General features: G+C 41.3%; 1 protein-coding gene across 1 annotated transcript; it reads right to left on the bottom strand.

The window, feature by feature from the left end:
• Window positions 1-649: 649 nt before the first annotated feature.
• On the bottom strand, window positions 650-17,946 carry LOC115028659 (mucin-2). Its single transcript, XM_029462550.1, has 44 exons — window positions 17,898-17,946; window positions 17,380-17,424; window positions 16,676-16,901; window positions 16,077-16,206; window positions 15,882-15,945; window positions 15,555-15,637; window positions 15,109-15,304; window positions 14,892-15,017; window positions 14,677-14,797; window positions 14,201-14,336; window positions 14,042-14,119; window positions 13,887-13,956; window positions 13,645-13,782; window positions 13,349-13,498; window positions 13,115-13,209; window positions 12,855-12,987; window positions 12,414-12,659; window positions 12,210-12,248; window positions 11,915-12,003; window positions 11,559-11,713; window positions 11,310-11,448; window positions 10,693-10,797; window positions 9,973-10,167; window positions 9,669-9,741; window positions 9,418-9,587; window positions 9,075-9,231; window positions 8,588-8,698; window positions 8,274-8,415; window positions 8,115-8,143; window positions 6,251-7,945; window positions 5,916-6,119; window positions 4,998-5,233; window positions 4,647-4,833; window positions 4,090-4,306; window positions 3,611-3,777; window positions 3,389-3,458; window positions 3,148-3,257; window positions 3,035-3,066; window positions 2,790-2,943; window positions 2,648-2,685; window positions 2,414-2,521; window positions 1,584-1,623; window positions 1,301-1,409; window positions 650-1,179 (listed from the first exon to the last, which is right to left on the bottom strand). Exons 1-44 carry the CDS (start codon window positions 17,944-17,946, stop codon window positions 1,005-1,007), a joined length of 7,032 nt encoding a protein of 2,343 aa, XP_029318410.1. The 3' UTR covers window positions 650-1,004.
• Between the last annotated feature and the right edge of the window lie 3,010 nt (window positions 17,947-20,956).

Raw genomic sequence — 20,956 nt, forward strand, 5'->3', positions numbered from 1 at the left:
TCATTGATAGAGAGATTTAAATCTTAAAGGGCAAGTCCACCCAAACTGATTTGTATGTATGAAGTGAATGTAGTTCACTGTAAACCAGGCTGAGAACTCTGTAGAAGCCATTACATTATGAGACTAAATTAATTAATTAAAGTTTTCCAGTTTTTTCCAAAACTAGGTGGTGCCCCGAAGATTAGTTAAATGTTATGTGAAATTCTGTTATTTAATATAAAAGTAAACAGATTGTTTTTGATAGAAGTGGAATGCAATCACTCTCTAATTCTTGTGTTTATGATGTAATCAATTATCGTTACATATATAAATATAACATTTTTAATAAATCTGCTACAAGTTCAAACTCAGGAGACAAAGTGTGAATAGAGTAAATGTAAGAGGGGTTTCATACGGCACATTCAGAAAACAACAAACAAAACAAACTTTGTGATCAGAGAAGGATTCAGTTTATTTGATAGAAAACAGTAATTGATTTAAATAAAAGTTTAAAGTCTTTCAATGAATAAACCATTAAATTTGAATACATTATATTTTGATTTGGAAAATCTAAAAGGATATATATTTATATGTATATATATATATTTATATGTATATATATATATATATATATATATATATATATATATATATATATATATAGGATATCTTTACTTTAAGCACAGTATGCTCAGTGGTGGCTGAAATACAATACCACAGGATTCACAATTTTACTTAATTGTACTTAAAAGTACAAAAAAGTAAAAGTACTCATACTGCACAACGGCTCATATCAAAACACTATGATTTCAATTATTGTATTATAATTATTGATGCATTAATGTGTTCATCACTTTAATGTTGTGAAGGAGGAGCTCATTTCAGATAACTTAATTAATACATTATTTGTTGATTACATTACATAAATGTGGTAGAGTAAAAAGTAAAATTATATAGTAGCAGGGAACGGAAATCCTCAAGTAACCTCAAAATGTTACTTTAGTACAGTACTTGAGTAAATGTACTTAGTTACTGTCAGCACTGCTGCAGGCTTCGAACTCACAGCTGGTGATTTGCTTGTACATGTAGTTTCTGGTAGTGAGGTCGAAGCACTGCAGGGTCACTAATCTCCTCTCTGAGCTCCGCTCCAGACAGTATCTGCACTCCTGCTCCACCTGCAGGTCGGGGTGTAACAGCACCCTGTGAGCAGGGGGGGGAGAGATGTGTTATTCAGGAAAGTCTGTAAAGTCCTCAGTGTGAACAAAGATTTAATTGCCTGTGTCGTAACTTGTTAATCAGTAATCAGTATATTTGTTCTCACCTGGGCTGAGACACACTGTGGCCCTGACACACAGCCATCGGCATGGTGGTCGTACAGTTGTCTATTGTAAAGGTGACATTGGTGACCTTCGGAGCACAGCTCTGGTTACCTGAAGTCAGAGGAAATTAACACAAATCAATACACCTACAATATGTGAAGATATTCTCTCCTTTATCACGTTGGAATGCAGGAAAGTCCCACAACCTTTTGAAGTCAAACGTCAAACTTCTACAAAGGGAAAGAAAGTGAAATTGTAAATGACTTCAGCATTTTATTGACTTACATGTGAAGCAGCAGTGTTGGTCATCCCAAAGTCTGTCCTCCTGGTGAATAAATCACAACAGCTCAAGGTTAAATGTTTGTTGATCTACTTACTTTCACTTTTTAACAAACAAGCACTCACTTTTTTTAATTATAAAACAATGGTTTAGCTCGCGGGAATAGCAGTAATACAAGTTATCACTGCAGATAAGGCTTGTAAAATGTAATGGCTATGAGTTTAAGGAACAGAGAAGAGGGCATTGTAATAGCAATTTAAATGTCTACTGTTTTAATTATATAAGTTTCCTATGTTAAACAAGCCAACTGCCATTTGATGCTAACATAGGAGTGCCGGTCATGTTAATACAAGACAGACGCATTCTGATTAGACTGATACTGAACTAACAAAAGACAGGACACACCCAAATGTTTCAAATCCTGATCAAAACAAGAGACAGGACACACCCAAATGTTTCAAATCCTGATCAAAACAAAAGACAGGACACACCCAAATCCTGATCAAACTGTTTAACATACTGAGACAGAATATTGAGTGTATCACCCAATACTCTGTTTACATAACTATTACCTTACAAGCATCAAAGGGCAGTTTGGCTCGGCCCCCCTGTGTTTTTTCATCACCTCGTCTCCAAACCAAATTGTATAAAATGCCTATGTGTCTTCTTCCAACCTGTGCCCTTCCATAGACTACGTTGTATTCTGTGAAACTGGTGCCATTTTGTGGCCACAAATAAATGCACAAAGACAACTCTGTCTCTATCACCATGTATTTGATTTTATATACAGCTCTCCAGAGTAAAGCAGGAAAACTTCCACAACAGCATGCAGTACCTCCTGACACTCCTCTGTGGGACACAGTCTGGTCTCAGTCTGAATCCCCTCTTTGCTACAACTATAAGACGTGCAGGGATGGGCGGCATCCTTCCATCTGTCTCCCATCTACACACACAGAGACAGACATCACGACAGGACACGGATATATTTCAATCTAAAATATTTTTCTCCTCTGAGGGAGAGGAAACATTTTTCTTTGTCATATACAGAGACGGTTGTAAGATAACATACCATGTATGTTCGTTTACCATAGCGGCACGTCTTGTTAACTGAAAAAAAATGAAGTGTTATTTGTGTTAGTGTGAGGACAGGAAAGTCTCTGAGAAAGTACTCAAACCATCATTTTTAAATATTATGGCGTGCCAGTGCTTACCACAAACCTGACGACCACAGCAAGAGCTGTTTACCAGTACAGCTCTGGGGCCACAGTCGGGGGCCGGCCCAGGAGGGTCTTGAACACACTCCTCTGTCTGAGTCTGGTTGTTACATGTACACAGGTTACAGCCGGACAGCCACACCTCACCAGGCTGGAAGACAGGTAGAGAAATACTTTTTACATCTAGAATCCAGAGTCAGAGATTTTTACTACTTTTGCAGCGATGAGACAAAGATACTCACCAGCATGGGCTCACCGAGAGGTCCTTTACAATCTGATGGAAGAGACACAAACTCTACATTAACACTAGTTATGACAACAGGAGTAAGTGTAGGTGTGAGTGTATGATACTCACAGGGACAGGCGGACACACAGACGTTTGAGTGATTTCCCACCCTGAATAGTTCTTCGGGACAATAACAGCCTGCCATGTTGTTCTCCAGGGAGCCGCCTCCATGACGTATTCTGCACAGCCAACCAGAAGAGAGACATACGAATGTATCTTGACAGGGTGACCATTTTGGATTTAATAAAGCAGGACATAAGTGTCACAACAGTTGTAAGGATGTTATTTGGTAAAAGTAAACTTTACAAACCCTCCAGAGCAGAAGTCATCCAGCTTGTTCTGACATTCTCTGTAAACCAGTTTTTTTGGACATGTCACATCTGAAACATGAACAAAGAAGTTATTAACGTAAGTATCACTTTAAAGAAGACATTATTTATGACAGCATTAAAACACATAAATGTGCGCAAATACATTAAGTCTGACTGGCGTTGCTTTACAGGGTGTAAGAATAAGGATAAAAGACACAAACCACAGGTCCCATTGGTCAGGTGTCTCCATTCGATGCAGATGTCAGCATTCTTGCATTCATCAGCAGCTTGCTCTAGTGAAGAACAAACACTGAGCCTACATGAGTCAAACTTGCAGTTCTTCTTCTTAAGATTCAGATCCACATAACTGCTGCATGGTGAAAAAACCCTGAGGAAACAGAAAAGATTGGATTTTTATTCAACAGTTGAAGAATATTCTTATATACAGCGACTTAAAACTAGTACATGATGTCACTATGTGGTTGCTTGGAGGTTGTTAGGGTGTTACGGGTCACTGCATTAGTAGCAAGGCTATATTGGGGGGGGGGTTCTACTATGTGTCTGCATCAGTCACAAAGATAAGTGTTAAAGGAAAAGCTTTGCGCCTTGCTTTTATACTATGTGAGCAAACACGCACATTCCCATTTCGGACACCAATTCCCTGACGAGGTGTGTGCGTGTGTTAGTGTGTGCAACTTACGGGTGGTCTAGCAGCTCACATAGAAGGCTAGCAGGGCAGGGGGTGGTCGAGACAGTGGGTACTATAGTGGGGGAGATACAAGGTACGTCCTTTGCTGCAAAAGCACAGGCTGGCTTCAGCGGGTCGTCATACACCCAGTCATTGGCTGTCTTACTACAGCAGCTGTCGGCCTCCATCTGCCCTCCTTTACGGATACACGATCCAACACCACATACTCCTGGAGAGAAGATGAAGAGGTACACATTGACACAAACACTTATGTATAAATATGTATATCTCTGGCTCACACGTAAATCCACCTTCCCCCACATATAAACTGTATGAAGACGTTCCACCAAACAACCATAAACAAGCAGCTTTTATTCTTTCTAAAAAACAGAAAGTGCTCCTGGGAGATGCGGTGAGTTTACCTGCAGACATGCGACACAATCATGTGTTGACAGTGTTTGTGTCATTAATCTCACAGACAGAGTCGTGAGACAAAACAAATCAGAACTGCAGGATTAAAATGGATTCACAATGCGCACTTAACCACTCCCTTTCAATCCATTACCCACCACATTGTCCCTGGGTGTTGTTGAGGAAGTGCTCCATGGCCAGACTGACCACCAGGGTATGAGCCGGACTGAGGGAGACATAAGAGCGGAGCTCTGGGAGGTAGATTGACACTATGTACCCCGTGGACTCAAACCTCCACCCATGCTCCACATATGGCGGCTTTATGGTCATGTTGTTCAGAGTGGCCTAGTGAAGATAAGATCAGCATCAAACCAATGGTCTCATCCTTTAAATAAGTATACTTAAATAGCTTTCCTTAATCACAGAAAATTATTATCAGCATCCTTGTAGCCAAATTACCAATATATTGGTGACGTGACATACTATAAATAAACAGAGATATATCCTACCTTTACTTCACGTTGAAGGATGCTGAGTGAAGCTATACTGTTCTGATATTTCAGGATGATGCCTCTAACACAGGAGCCCTGGAGGCCCTGCACACAGTCAAAGTTATCCACAGCAATGGTCAGATGATAACGTGGAGACCGCTCCTCCACCAGGACGTAGGTGCATTCGTCCAGGAAATCAAAGGTTACACCTTGGAAAGAGATGTAGTGGGGATCCCCATAGAGCTCACAGCGACCTAGGGCGGGTAAGAGGTGATTTTAGTAGACATCAGAAAACCAGAAATCGATTTATTTATTTTAAATATTAGCCACGTTAGGCTTTAGGGACGGCTTGTTAGGTCGGACCATTCACCACTTCGTCCAGACTAAAATATCTCAACAACTATACTAAATACATTTATGCTCCCCACAGGGTTCATTGTAATAATCTTGGTGATCCCTTAACTTTACCTGTAGTACCATCATCTGGGCAAATAATACATGTGTACAATACATCATTACCTGCAAAACATTCCCATCAGCCTTAACTGTACTTTGTGTTTAGCACTATAATCAAAGCTGGTAACCATGGTTAACATTACCTACTAAATGTCAGCATGCCGACTTTGTAATTGTGAGCATGTTAGCATGCTAACGTTAGCATTGAGGTCAAAGCACCAATGTCCCTAAATACAGCCTCACAGAGCATGGCGTTATACAGACAGATACGTCAATGCAGATTGATTCAAAGGAATTAGGAGCAAGATTACTTGATGCTGTTCTAAAGAGCAGCACTTTGTACTAAATAAATGATCCTGTCCAACCACATACACAAACAATCAGAGACAGATATATAAAGGCAAATATTGAACACAAAGGGAATGCAAACAGGAGGGATTAATCAAGAGCAGTGGCAGAGACATACAAGGATAAACTTACAGTCACACTCATATGTTTCACAGCATCCATCCGAGACTTTAGTGACCTGGTCTCTGGGGCAGTTTGGAATTGTAGACTCTGGACAAACCACTGGAGTCAACTCTATCTTTCCACCTGTGCAGTTCTTATAGAAGCAGTCCTCTGTCCACGTCTCACCGCAATCCCAGCGTTTTTTCCTCTTCAGGTCTTTACACTCACAAATGGCTGGTTTGATAAACACAAAACAGTAGAAGACAGTGAACATAGACACAAATAAAACATTGTTTAGGCAATTTAATGAAATGACTGCTAGGATAACTGATCAAAAATATGCAGAACAAATATATGGCACGTACGTGGTGTAGTGTTGGTTGACCAAGTTTCAGTAGTTGTTGAGACATTGGTAATTGTCGTCAATGCAGATGTAATTATTGGTGTAGTGGTGGTGGAAAGCACAGTTGTTCCATTGGTAGTTGAGGCAGTGATAATGGTCGTCATTGGTGTAGAGGTGGTGGGGAGCATTGTTGATGATGTTCCATTGGTAGTTGAGGCAGTGGTGGTTGTTGCCGTAGTGGTGGTGGAAAGCACAGTTGTTTCAGGAGTAGTTGAGGCAGTGATAATGGTCGTCATTGGTGTAGAGGTGGTGGGGAGAGTTGTTGATGATGTTTCAGAGGTAGTTGAGGCAGTGGTGGTTGTTGCCGTAGTGGTGGTGGAAAGCACAGTTGTTTCAGGAGTAGTTGAGGCAGTGATAATGGTCGTCATTGGTGTAGAGGTGGTGGGGAGCGTTGTTGATGATGTTCCATTGGTAGTTGAGGCAGTGGTGGTTGTTGCCGTAGTGGTGGTGGAAAGCACAGTTGTTTCAGGAGTAGTTGAGGCAGTGATAATGGTCGTCATTGGTGTAGAGGTGGTGGGGAGCGTTGTTGATGATGTTCCATTGGTAGTTGAGGCAGTGGTGGTTGTTGCCGTAGTGGTGGTGGAAAGCACAGTTGTTTCAGGAGTAGTTGAGGCAGTGATAATGGTCGTCATTGGTGTAGAGGTGGTGGGGAGAGTTGTTGATGATGTTTCAGAGGTAGTTGAGGCAGTGGTGGTTGTTGCCGTAGTGGTGGTGGAAAGCACAGTTGTTTCAGGAGTAGTTGAGGCAGTGATAATGGTCGTCATTGGTGTAGAGGTGGTGGGGAGCGTTGTTGATGATGTTCCATTGGTAGTTGAGGCAGTGGTGGTTGTTGCCGTAGTGGTGGTGGAAAGCACAGTTGTTTCAGGAGTAGTTGAGGCAGTGATAATGGTCGTCATTGGTGTAGAGGTGGTGGGGAGCGTTGTTGATGATGTTCCATTGGTAGTTGAGGCAGTGGTGGTTGTTGCCGTAGTGGTGGTGGAAAGCACAGTTGTTTCAGGAGTAGTTGAGGCAGTGATAATGGTCGTCATTGGTGTAGAGGTGGTGGGGAGAGTTGTTGATGATGTTTCAGAGGTAGTTGAGGCAGTGGTGGTTGTTGCCGTAGTGGTGGTGGAAAGCACAGTTGTTTCAGGAGTAGTTGAGGCAGTGATAATGGTCGTCATTGGTGTAGAGGTGGTGGGGAGCGTTGTTGATGATGTTCCATTGGTAGTTGAGGCAGTGGTGGTTGTTGCCGTAGTGGTGGTGGAAAGCACAGTTGTTTCAGGAGTAGTTGAGGCAGTGATAATGGTCGTCATTGGTGTAGAGGTGGTGGGGAGCGTTGTTGATGATGTTCCATTGGTAGTTGAGGCAGTGGTGGTTGTTGCCGTAGTGGTGGTGGAAAGCACAGTTGTTTCAGGAGTAGTTGAGGCAGTGATAATGGTCGTCATTGGTGTAGAGGTGGTGGGGAGAGTTGTTGATGATGTTTCAGAGGTAGTTGAGGCAGTGGTGGTTGTTGCCGTAGTGGTGGTGGAAAGCACAGTTGTTTCAGGAGTAGTTGAGGCAGTTGAAATTGTTGGTGTAGTGGTGGTGGAAAGCACAGTTGTTTCAGGAGTAGTTGAGGCAGTGGTGGTGGGAGGGCTTGATGTAGGAGTGGTGGAAGGTTGTGTGGTGGGTGGAGGTGCTGTTGGAGGTTTTGTTGGAGAAAAGGTGAAATTGTGGTCTGATGTTTTGAAATCAGGTTCTGTGAACTTTTAATAAACTGATTGCCACAAATACATTTTTTTTGTATAACAGGTAATAAACAGATGAAATGGTAAATGTAATGGTACATGAATATGATTGATACTTACGGCAGTTAATTATTCCATTTTCACAGAAGCTAAAAGAGAGAGAATGTTCATATCATGGTTACCCTGAACATTTATATATTTAGACATAATGTGTATATATATATATATATATATATATATATATATATATATATATTTCTTAAGAATAGTCCAACTTACCACGCAGTAGACTGATTTATCACCACTGTCCCAGGCTGAATGACAGTATCATCAAAATAACAGGTGCAATTTCTCAATTTGGTGCATTCACTAGTATTTTCATCAAAGTATGGCTCTTCCTCTGAACATCTGGGGTAGCAGCCTTTTCGAAGAATACACAAGAAAAAGCATTAAATAAATATCTGAGTTGTGAGGATTGTATTCTAAGGCCAGGTTTATTTGCAATACTGCCAGAATTAGATGAATGAATCATGACATTATTAAGAAATAAGTTAAGCAGTTATATTTGAACACAACTGAGAGAGTCTGCTTACCTTCCAGCTTGTGAGTGACGTAGTTGTCTTTGCCGCAGGTTAGCATCTCACCACAGGCTTCATAGTGCCAGCTACACTGGCCCTGCTCGTTGTAGTAGTCACAGTACACCGCTAAGATTTAAATTATTACAGGTTAAATTCTTACAGACTTATAGTTTATGTTTTACAAATTCACAATAATAATTGACACACTTTTCATCAGGATTGTTGGCTTTATTGACTGATTACTTTGTGAGTCCTCTGCAAAGAAATGTTTAAATACTGACAAAATGACATGGAGTGTATAAAGTGAAAGTAAGCAGTGAAATGAAACTTGGATATTTACTTTTAAATTGTCTGTAATGTGCTGTTTGTGCCATATTATCCAACTCTTTAGTAAGAAAGTAAACATAAACAAGAGACACGTTGCTGTTTCCATCTGAAAAAAGATGGCTTTAAGGGTTAAGTTTAAATGTATGTTGGTGGGGGAAAAAGGATTTAAACTTACGACACAGATCAGGTGTTCTCCATTTTACACACACACCCTGCTCGCTGCAGGCCTCTGCATAGGCTGCCACAGCTGTGCAGAAGCCCAGGAACTTCCCTTCAAACTCACAAGAGCAGGACTCCTGCACACAGGCTTGGTAGAAGGGAGTTGGATCCACCTGTGGATTGTAGAACATCCAGAATAGAGCTTTTATAAACAAGTTTAACGGCTCTCTGTGAGTGTATATGACTGTAAATTGTTATATGGTTTCATAGTACAATAAAGTTGAATAACCAAATCTATAACAATTAAAGACACAGGTGACCCTGGTGTTGGTGGCATGCTAAATATGTACAATGCATACTTTTAAGACGCATTCACTGAACGCTTTCCCTGTAAGGATCATGCAGCGCCGCTGTGCCCAGGCTGTGCAGTAGGAGTTGCGTTCACATGGAAATATCGCAGTGGTCACATCAGAGCAAGGAGGTGTGGCGACTTTCCAGCTGTTGCCAAATGCCAAGGGACTGGACACCACTAAAAACAGAATCTATTTTTAATCTTATTTTGCCCACAATGATAAAAGTGCTTCATAAAATAAAGAGGAAACCGGTTTACCTGCTGAGCCACTTATCTGCAGGTCATTCATCTCATTGAAGTCAAAATTCCCACACAGGCCACAGACTCGGTTCTGCAGCAGAGATGGTTCAACATTTAATTTAATTTGTATTAGATTCAGAAAGTACACGTAAAATGAAAGGAATGGCTGACTCAGTGATGATCAATGCTTTAATGTGTATTTTCTGATAACTCTTTGATCTAAATACAAGTACTAACTAAGTACAAAGTCAATTCTAAACTCATCTTTAGCAGTGTATAATATCTTTTAAGTGATACATTAATGACTACATCACTCACTCACCCTCCAGTAAGAATGCAGCTCTATGGTGATCCGGGTGTGTTTGTCCCAGATGAGGGTGATTCCTCTGCTTGGCACTGAGATTATGATGTAGAGTCCCACAGTGTGTGTGGAGTAAAGGGAACTGTCCTGCAGCGTCCAGCCCTGATGGTAGCGTCTGGTCACCTTCATGTCGCTCAGTGTCAGCGTGACTTTGCCCTTATAGGAAACAATTCATGGTATAAGAATATGTTGATGACCAGACTCGTTCATGTCTATTGATCTGTCCGCAGCATGCTGTTAATCTTTAATGCTGAATGATATTGATGCTGTGACGTCTCGTCCTGCTCCTTTATTGTTTAATGTCATTCATTGACAGTTTCCTGTTTTATTTTGAAACACTCTTCTCTCATCTCAAATACTTCACTTCCCTTGTGTGTTTCCTGCCTTTGGGATTGAATGCCCATCATTATGACTCTTCAGTGTGTTCCCTTTCGAGAGTTTAGTTTTCTTTACCAAACCGTTTACAAGTAAAGAACTTTATGATTAGAATCTGCCTCTGAGTCGTGCAATTAAACCTTTTCCCCAGTTATTCCTCCAGTCGTTACAGATTGATAAAGGGATGAAAATAAGTGAATAATGGAATGAACATTGCAGCATAATGAATATAATGAAGATAGATATTAAACATGCGGATGATCGCTCAGGATCTTAGTGAGGAATATAACAGAAACAGTCATCCACCTGCAGGTCGAGGACGATGGAGCGAGAGCAGGTGAGCGCCTCATCACAGCAGGGCACGCTCTCCTCTCTGACAGAGAAAGTGCCGTTACTGTTTCCACAGTCATCCTGAAGTAAGAAGATCAGAGTTCAAGCATATTGTTATAGATTTGGAGATATACGCCATAATGCCACATACAAACTGGGAATAATCGTGCAGAGACGGACATCAAATACACATCAGTGGCCATATTTGGAAGGTTTTAAGATTTTTCAGGACTACACATATTTTGGGACTGTCCAAAACCTTTGAGATATTAGCGAAACATAAACAATATACATATATATATTTAGATATAGAACCATCTGACCTTTTTAGGAATATGACCAGAAGATGTCACCATTCCCCCCTATTTACTTTTTTTTGTTATGCCTGTGTTGTGTCTTTGAACAGATGACTGTTTTGTACGATTACACTTAATATAAAGAAATAAAAAGATGGCTAACTCTAGTCTACATGTTTTTAAAATGCCATACAGTATTTGCTTGATACTGTATCCTTAAAGGCGATGCATTGGAGGTCGACGAAGCTACACAAAGAAACACACACACAGATGATTTTGTTTCATGTTTGGTCTCACCTCGACTAGCGTGTACTGACATTGTCCGTCAAAGCGGTACCAATTGGAGTCAAAGGTCTGGTAGTGTCCGTTTCCGTAAACTTGACACTTCCTAGAGCAAGGCTCGTCTCTGCAGTGCCACTGACCCTGAGCACACACACTGTAAGACAGGGAGACGTCAGCCGCTGCATCCTGGAGACATTAGCTTTTGGAGGAATGTGATTTTTGGGGATTGAAGAAGTAGGAAAGCAGCACTAAAGCAGGCGTTACCATGTTTTACAGCTGGTGTTGACATGCTGTCCTTCACTGAATACTTTGCCACTGTACACACACGTGCAGTTGTCCAGAGAAACACAGTTTCCACGGTGATCCTCATACTGGTCACGTGGGCAGTAACAGCCACTCTCACAGGTCAGATCGGCAGACTGGAAATCACACCAAAATAAAAGCTTTTAGCTCAAGTAAATGTTTCACTGGGAAAAGGTAAATGTTAGGAAGTTTATGTAAAGAATTACAGATTTCAGTAGCAGCTCTGCATCACCACAACATTATAGTAATATTAATACATATCCATGTTATTAATCCTACACTTTTAACAAGGAATTAGATATAATCTGTCGACCTACCGTTGGTTTGCTGAGACTTTCACAGGTTTTCTGAGCCGTGTTAACTGGATCCTCGGAGCAATGAACACAAACCTTCCCGTTTCTGCATCCTGTGTTATTATAATAAGACAGTTTGACACATTGTCAAGTTTTTCTTTTCCTTATTTTTGCAGAAACTAGAGTTAAAGGGATTGTTTTTTAACTCGTTTTAGGTGAATTTCCACGTTTAACAAATGAATGAAGATGAAACTGTGACGCAAAGGTGACAAATGAGTAAAGATTTTAACATGATTATGATAGAAGGATATATATTTACCACAGTCCTGAGAACAGTTCAGCTGTCCATTCACACAGTAGCTGCAACAGACACAATATGCATCACAAAACCTCACGTGTGTGTACATCAGGTGTAGACTACACTATTGAGCGCACAGCGTTGGGGAGACACAGAGGGTAACAGCCTCGGCCAACAGAGAAATGTTAAGATATTTAAGTTTTAAATACTCAGATGTTCAGCTCACCACTGTCCGTCCGTCAATAACAGCGGACCCCGGGGCCGTTATACCGCCGTTGTAGTGACAATCGCACTCTGCCTTCTGGGTGCAGACGTCTCCTTGGTTCAGGTGAGTTCCCTCCGGACAGCCACAGCCCTCCACGTGATCGTCGTCCAGCCTGCAGCGAGGGTCAGGGCCGGACAGGGAGCGGCACGTGTGTTTGCAGGTTTGCATGTTGTAGGAGAATTCCTGGTTCTTCGGACATTTCAGAGCTGCGACACAACATTGTGATTAACAATAAACCCCACTGATGTAATACTACTAGTACTAATATGTGACGGTTTCATTGACATATAATTACACGGTAGTTTCTTTGACTCAGTTGTTGGAACATTACTCCATTGGCTCTTTTCAGTGGACTTTCGAACAATAAAGTTATAACTGAATAAATTGTAATCAAAACTCACTGCAGTTGGTAGCTTTCCTCCAGTCACCAAGTACAACACCCAGACTGGCACAGGCTTTGACATAGCTGCCCAAAGCAACACACAAGCACTGAGCCAAGCTGCTGCCACAGTTACATGTTCTTTGGATGCAAGCCTGGAACAGAAATCAGTTTCATGCTAAGGAGCCAATCATTGATTATTGATTATTATTATTATTATTATTATTATTATTATTATTATTATTATTATTATTATTAAGTTTGCTGCAGAAGTCTCGTTACCGTGTGGTAGTGATTCGTTGGGATATGATCGTGGCACTTAGCAAATATCCCAGTTGGGTTGTTCAACACAGAACACTTTTCATCAGCAAATATTTCTGAAAGAATACACATTAAAATGTAATCTATTTTTAAAGATAACTTCTCATCACTGATGTGCAGAATTGAGGCAGACAAATAAAATCATTTTGTATGAATTTGTACACATATTTCCAACATCTCATTTGTAATTGGTACCACTGTCAGTGTTGATGCAGGACTCCGGTATGTTCACTGGACAAGCGCCCACACTCCAGGACCGAGCGAAGGTTTGGGCTGAGTTCTCGATGATCCCGCTGCTGGTGGAGAAGTCATCCGTGGTGTCGTTGTTGTTGTTGCCACAAAGACCTGAAAAGCAGACAATGATTACAAATCAAACTGCCACAGAGGAAACAGAGAGTTGGTGTTGAGAGTTCTTCTAAAAAGTCATAATAAAAGTGAATCCCAAAGGGAACGCCGATGCCAATATATTCTGGGTAGACTGAGATCCTAACCGGAGGTCATGCCAGTGGGGTTTCTGGGTGGGGTGATGTACAGCTGGATTTCAGGAGACATCTGGACTTGGATCTTCAAACCAAAGGTTGTGTCGATCTGGACGTACATGGAGGACTGCCAGAAAACCAGAGCATGATCTGACAGGTGACAGAGGTGGTGATTGGATGGTTGGTAACAACAAGACACATTACAGGACCCCTAAATAGAAGCAATTGACAATAATTATTCCCAATTTTTTTACCAGACTGATGAAGTTCAGTGATCTCCTCCCCTCTGAATTCAACTGTGTTTTGAGAGAACGTATACAACTCCTGCAAATCCAAAAAAAAACCATTTATAGTCAGTGTTGCTTGACATGTGTTTGATAGATTATATCATTTTAAAGTCTGCTTGTACCTGAAACAGCTGAAGAATAACTGTTCTCAGAGAAGGTGCCTCTTTGGAAAACTCTATAGTTATTGTCCAGTTGAGACCCTTAAATAAAAGAGCAGTTAGTTTCATAAAAAGACAACATGGGGAAATGTTACATGTTGTGCTTAGTGGGGAGAAACTCACCTGTGAAGCCACATATGCACATTTACCCGGGACGGCATATCGTTTGCCATCAAATGACGTCACAAACTGCCCTTCAATGACACATGTGGGGGGGCAGAGGTTCTCAGAGCATCGCCATTTCCCATCGACACAGGTACTGTGGAACAAATTAGAAACTTGACTTCCACTAGACTCCAAGATGATATTGCTACACTTGTATCCAACATATCTCCATTTAAGAAACAAATGATATGCCTTTAATGATTTTCCTTTATTACAGAACATGTTTTTAAAGGTGGATAAAAATCAGGAGAGGATGCATAAAGAATGAAAGTAGTGGCAAACCCCCAGGAGGGGATGGAGGCTTTAAAAATGTGTTGCTCTTTGTCTGTGTATATCTTTACATGTTGCATGTATAAAACTGCCTTTTTACTGATCCCAAGTCATCCCAACTCATTGATATTCCGTAAGTATCAATTGAATTCCCGCCCACTTACCATGACTGACACTTGGTGCTGCGCGTGTCTCCGGTTGAGTAGCTCTTGCCAGCGAACACACAGGGGCAGCTGGACACAGTCACACAGCTGAAGGCATCTGTGTAATCATTAAGCATCTCACCTACAACACAAATGTACCATTTATTATCTCATCATGTGGGCTGAGCAAGAAATGACAAGTGAAGAGCTGCAGTATGAAGTCAGACAGAGCTCACCATTTGGGCAGACACAGGAGCTGGTGACTTCCTGGTTGGATAACGTAGGGTTTGGATTGGAGCAGCTGGGAGCAAAGGCCGCACCCAGTTCTACATAAACCAGATCCCCTGGACATCTTGGCTCCGCTGCATTAACCCACAGAAACAGGCGATTACATCAAGAGAGCAAACCAAACCATTTGAAGAACTTCAAAATCTAGTTTTAAGGAGCACCTACGACATTTGGTTACAGTTCTCCATAGATTCCAGACAAAGCTGTTGTCTCCACACTGTTGGACGACTTCTTTGAATAAAGCACAGCTGATGTATTTGTTTGTTTCATAGCCGTGAATGTTCTCTTCACAGAGTTGGATATAATGAAGGAGACTGTCTTCCAGACAATCCAGCGTGTAGGAAAAGAACTCTCTGCATTCCTACAAATATCATCAGAGAAACCACCTGAACATCTGGAACCAGGTTTTTACCTTCATTTCATTCATGAATGAACATTTTAAACATGATATCCTTTAACGTCACTACTTTATAACTAAACAGCTGGTGACTTCAATTGATTCAAACCCGGTCTTTCTTTCCAATGAGTGAAAATACAGCAGCACGTTATCACCACATGCACTCGGTTGTGTTTGAATGCTACCAGTCAGACCTTGCAGCAGTTTTACTCACTGGAGTCACAGCAGAGATGGGATCTCGGATTTGACACGTGTCGTCAGCAAGCACGCTCTCCGTAATCAACTGCTGTGTGTTGCCTGGTTTCATGAAAATTGCAAATTCATCGAACAAAGTGAATGCAAACAAATGTCAAAGTTTGAGCAAAATCTAAATGTGTGCATTCGTATAATCAGCGACATTCTAATGACATTAGCGATTTAATTTACACTTTTGTACTTCTTGTACAACTTCTGCTCTAACAACATTATATTTGCTGCTACTAATAAAATCACTGCTGCTAATGTTATTACAAAAAGCTTGCTATCAACTCCGGTCATTTACCCATCATGTTGTGTTTTGCACACAGTCCCGTCATGTCGCCGCTCAGCTCCTGCTCCAGCTCCACCTGAACAACACGTTATTTAAAAGGCTTCAGTGAGTGAAGCTCTGCAGAACCAAACTACCTGTGAATGTTCCAGTGAACTCTGTGGATGATGTGTGTGTTCATTCTCCTGTGTATGTCTACTGTTAACTCACCCACAGAGTGTCTATTCCTCCAGGTACATTGTGCCAGATGACAGACAGAGGAAGCAGCGAGCTCTTCAGTTTAGTGTAGATGCCGTACTGAAAGATGTGCTGGTAGGTGTGGTCGTATGGAAAGGAAACGCTGTCAACACATGAATATACATGTTCAGGGGTTATCACAGTGGATGTTAAAGACAAACAAAATCATTGAATTAATAAACTGTCTGTATATACGGTTCCTCTTTGTTCCGTGTAAAACAGGTCCGGTACTTCTGACTGATGTGAGGTCTTCTCATTTCCTCAACTTTGATTTGGAAAAAAATATATTAAAACTAGTTAAGTATTACAGTTCATTAAACTCAGCCGGAGAGACAAACTAGTAATAAACCAGTGTCCCACAGTCAAAGCTAATGATCAACTAACAATGACAATATTAACAATGCAGTAAAATGTCACCTGGCAGATTATGAATACCACGTAAGTGAATGATTTGTACCTTTAGGGCAAAACACTCACCACTCGCTATACATTTTGATCTAAGTAAACAGTTATGATTAGATCTTTGCATGAGTTTGGTTTCTGTGTGGCTGCAGTTTCATCATCTATTGAACCTTTTCTTCTCCACCAAGATGCTTCCATTCTGCACAACAGTCCTGATTTTGTTGATGATGATCTCGACTTGCACCAGCAGCCCGTTGTCACCTCGCCGCATGGTGATATCACATTTCACCCGGTTGTGGGCGAAGCGGGTGAGGACGAACAGGCAGTTGGACCGAACGTAGAAACTTGAACCGTTGAAAGGCTGCACGACCCCGCTGCCAAATGTCTTGCAAGTGTCTGATTAATGCAAGACAATGAAGACATAACTGAGCTCAATAATGAAGCAATAAGCCCATTTAATACATTTAATAATGGTGGAGTTTAAAATGTTACTGTCAAATGATATTCTGGTTTTCCTGCTAAAGGTGTAACCAGCAATATTATCCTTTCCTTTTCTTCTGGGAATATTATATTATAAGATTTTTAAATCAATAAGCCACATGGTTTATTACTTCAAGTTTTTTTTTATCTAATAAAATACTATAGAATAAAATAAACCAAATAAAATTGAAAAAGTATATTTTTAAAAAGAAACAATAAAACAATATATTAAAAATGTAATTATGAAATTAAACAATTAAAGATAATTACTTTTAGAACGTTTTTTAACAATATAAACGGTACATATTACATATGCAATTATGTATAAAAAGTTATCTGTATAATTTACTGCTCAAGTTCCAACAATAATTGGAATTATTATAATTATACTCACATTTCTGAGTTTCTGTTGTTGTGACCGACTCCCCTGTGCCTAAAACTAGGAGAGAAATAAACATGAATAATGATGAATAACACAAATACTTCTTATAAGATCATCATAGGTTTTGTGTGTCAATTCTTTATTTGTAAGCTGTTGAATAAATGTAGTGGAGTAAAAACAACAATTGAATTGTAGTATAGTATGAAATTTAAATACTTAAGTTATGTACAAGTACCTCAAATTTGTAATTAAGTATAGTAAAGATACTTTTGTAGGACTCATGCACATTACTTTCCCTTCTCCAGTTTGTCAAATGTGCTTTAAAGAAATAGTGGAAATAACCATGAGAAAGAAAAAACGTTTTTATAAATGTTAAAATATTGCATCTTTATCATGCTGCTGTTTAAGCTGCTGAAATGATTTTAAAGAAATGTGGTGATATTGTATTCATTTAAATTAGCAATATTTTGTCCCTTTATCTGCTTAGAAAAAGTTATTCATATTGAAATGATTAAATATTTGCATGTTACCTGAGGCCAGTGAGAAGCAGAATGCCAGCATCCATCGCTGTGAAGTCATACTGCCTGCGGCTCTCTCGCTGCAGGAAACCAGGTGAAACCAGGAGGAACTGCACAAACTGCCCGGCACATGGCTTTATATGCAATGTCCAAACACTCGGAACCACCCATCCCGTGCTCGTGCACACGCACATTTACCAGGAAACTAGAAAAAGAAAACAGAAATCAGGTTAAACATTAAACTGATTGGCAATTCAGGAGAAACATGGAAATGATCAAACAACACTGGAAAACCATATTTAAGCATAATCTGCTAGTCGTATTGAATTTAGAGTTAAATAAATCTATTTCAAGGTATAACAATAATCCCAATGATATACACCCCCATGGGAAAGTATGCATGTGAAAGAGGTCTTGGTTACAAACAGGTAATGATGGATGCACAAACACAGTGTGGAAGACTCAAAGACTGAAACTTGAGACTTTTATTCCTTCAAACCAGAATGTTTCCTGCAATATGTGTCACACTAGTGGGTTGAATACTATGTCCTGCATTATGAACAAAGAGGGATGCTTAGTTTTGGCAAACATTGTGAAACCAGACAATGCATTGCAGGTGACGGGTGATGACAACATGAGAAATGGGGCTTTGTGAATTGCCAGAGAGCGTGAACCAGGATGTAGTTAGTTATTTTACAATTTCTGAGAGCTGAGGGAAAGTACCACACGATGTTTAAAGACGTGTTCTGCAGCTACTCAGATTTCTTTTCATGCAAAGATTATACTTAGAGCTGCAAACTAAAAAGGCGTCTTAACTTAAATCAGTGAGGTGGCAAAAGGATTTAGTGGCTTCATTAAAGCTCGATCACCATAAAGTTTAAACCCACCACCTGTCAAATGAGATGCTCCAATTGAAGTTCTTAGGGTGTGTAGATATTAGTGCTGTAAGTCGTTTTTCAAGCAGCTAAATAAAGTTGTAAATCATTCAGACATTGCACTTGCATAATGTATAACTACCTGTCATAACTCACTGTACCTGCCAGAGACAGCTCTGTCAGCAAAATGGATAAAACCTTTCATACATTTAAAAATGTAGAGGCAAAAACACTTCTGCCAGTTTGTTAGTGGAAAGATCAGGCTGTGATCCATCCCTAACTTTAGAGAATCTGTCAGTAGCTGTCAAGTGTTAGACGGATCCACAGTTTGACTGACCACTTCGCTTCTCAGCTGGAATCACAAGGTTCATTTCCCTAATAGAGACATTAAAAGTTTCCACCCTGAAAGCATGCGCAGCTTTATGCGTACAGGAAACATGTCCCATTATTGGCCTCCTTCTCTAATGGGGTCAATCCTGAGCCATTATCAGGCTGTACTCATCCTCCATTTTGTGTGACACCACTGTCCACATATTGATCCCCTTCCACACATGAATGCATTTACAACCGTGTCCTTTCTCCAGGCTGCAGCCAGGCAGCATGTTCACTCAGATGACTTGTGTTTTAAGCCTGATCAATAATGGAGAAGGTAGGCAATGATAATGATTGAAGAGTGGAGGAGGGACTTCTGAACATGAGAGGCGAGGGCTGTCATGGCCTGGAGGAGACATTCTGTTCGGCCTTTAGCTTTAAACGGAACGCAAGCAAAAATGACACACCTTGCCTTGAGCCAGCCTCCTAATTGTGAGGATTTGCTGCTTTCTTTTGTTTTATGTGATAATAAACTGAACATATTTAAATCGTGGATCACTGGTTTGACAAAGCAATCATCTTAGGTCATTATTCACCATTTCACCGACGATTAATCAAGAAAATATAACTTGCAGATTCATTAATAGTGAAATTATTTGTAAATTTCCGAGCACAAGGTGTGTGTGAAGCTTTTTCTCAGTAATGCATGGATCAGTAAACGTAAATGATGAGGTAACTTTGATTACAAATTCATCCATCCATCCATACATCGTCTACCGCTTATCCGGGGTCGGGTCGCGGGGGCAGCAGCTCCAGTAAGGAACCCCAATCTTCCCTTCTCCGGGCCACATCCTCCAGCTCCGACTGGGGGATCCTGAGGCGTTCCCAGTGAGGAGATATAATCTCTCCACCGAGTCCTGGGTCTTCCCCGGGGTCTCCTCCCAGCTGGACGTGCCTGGAACACCTCCCTAGGGAGGCGCCCAGGTGGCATCCTTACTAGATGCCCGAACCACCTCAACTGGCTCCTTTCAACATAAAGGAGCAGCGGCTCTACTCCGAGTCTCTCACAGATGGCTGAGCTTCTCACCCTATCTCTAAAGGAGACGCCAGCCACCCGTCTGAGAAAACCCATTTCGGCCGCTTGTACCCGTGATCTCGTTCTGATCCTCATCCCAACCGCTTCACACTCGGCTGCGAACCGATCCAGTGACTGTTGAAGGTCACAGACCGATGATGCCATAAGGACCACATCATCTGCAAAGAGCAGCGATGAGATCCTCAGGTCACCGAACTGCAACCCCTCTCCTCCACGACTACGCCTCGATATCCTGTCCATGAAAATCACGAACAGGATTGGTGATAAAGCGCAGCCCTGTCGGAGGCCAACATTCACTGGGAACGAGTCCGACTTACTGCCGAGTATCCGGACACAACTCTCGCTTTGGGCGTACAGGGATTGGATGGCCCTCAGAAGTGACCCCCTCACCCCATACTCCCGCAGAACCTCCCACAGTATCACCCGGGGGACCCGGTCATACGCCTTCTCCAGATCCACAAAACACATGTAGACCGGATGGGCGTACTCCCAGGCCTTGTGAGAGTGAAGAGTTGGTCCGTTGTTCCACGACCAGGACGGAATCCGCATTGTTCCTCTTCAATCAGAGGTTCGACTACCGGCCGAACCCTCCTTTCCAGTACCTTGGAGTAGACTTTACTAGGGAGGCTGAGAAGTGTGATACCCCTGTAGTTGGCACACACTCTCTGGTCCCCCTTTTTAAATAGGGGAACCACCACCCCAGTCTGCCAACCCCTAGGCACTGTCCCAGACTTCCACGCAACGTTGACTAGGCGTGTCAACCAAGACAGCCCCTCAACACCCAAAGC

This window comes from Cottoperca gobio, chromosome 23 (genome assembly GCF_900634415.1).
Source record: "Cottoperca gobio chromosome 23, fCotGob3.1, whole genome shotgun sequence".
In the NCBI taxonomy this organism is placed as follows: domain Eukaryota; kingdom Metazoa; phylum Chordata; class Actinopteri; order Perciformes; family Bovichtidae; genus Cottoperca; species Cottoperca gobio.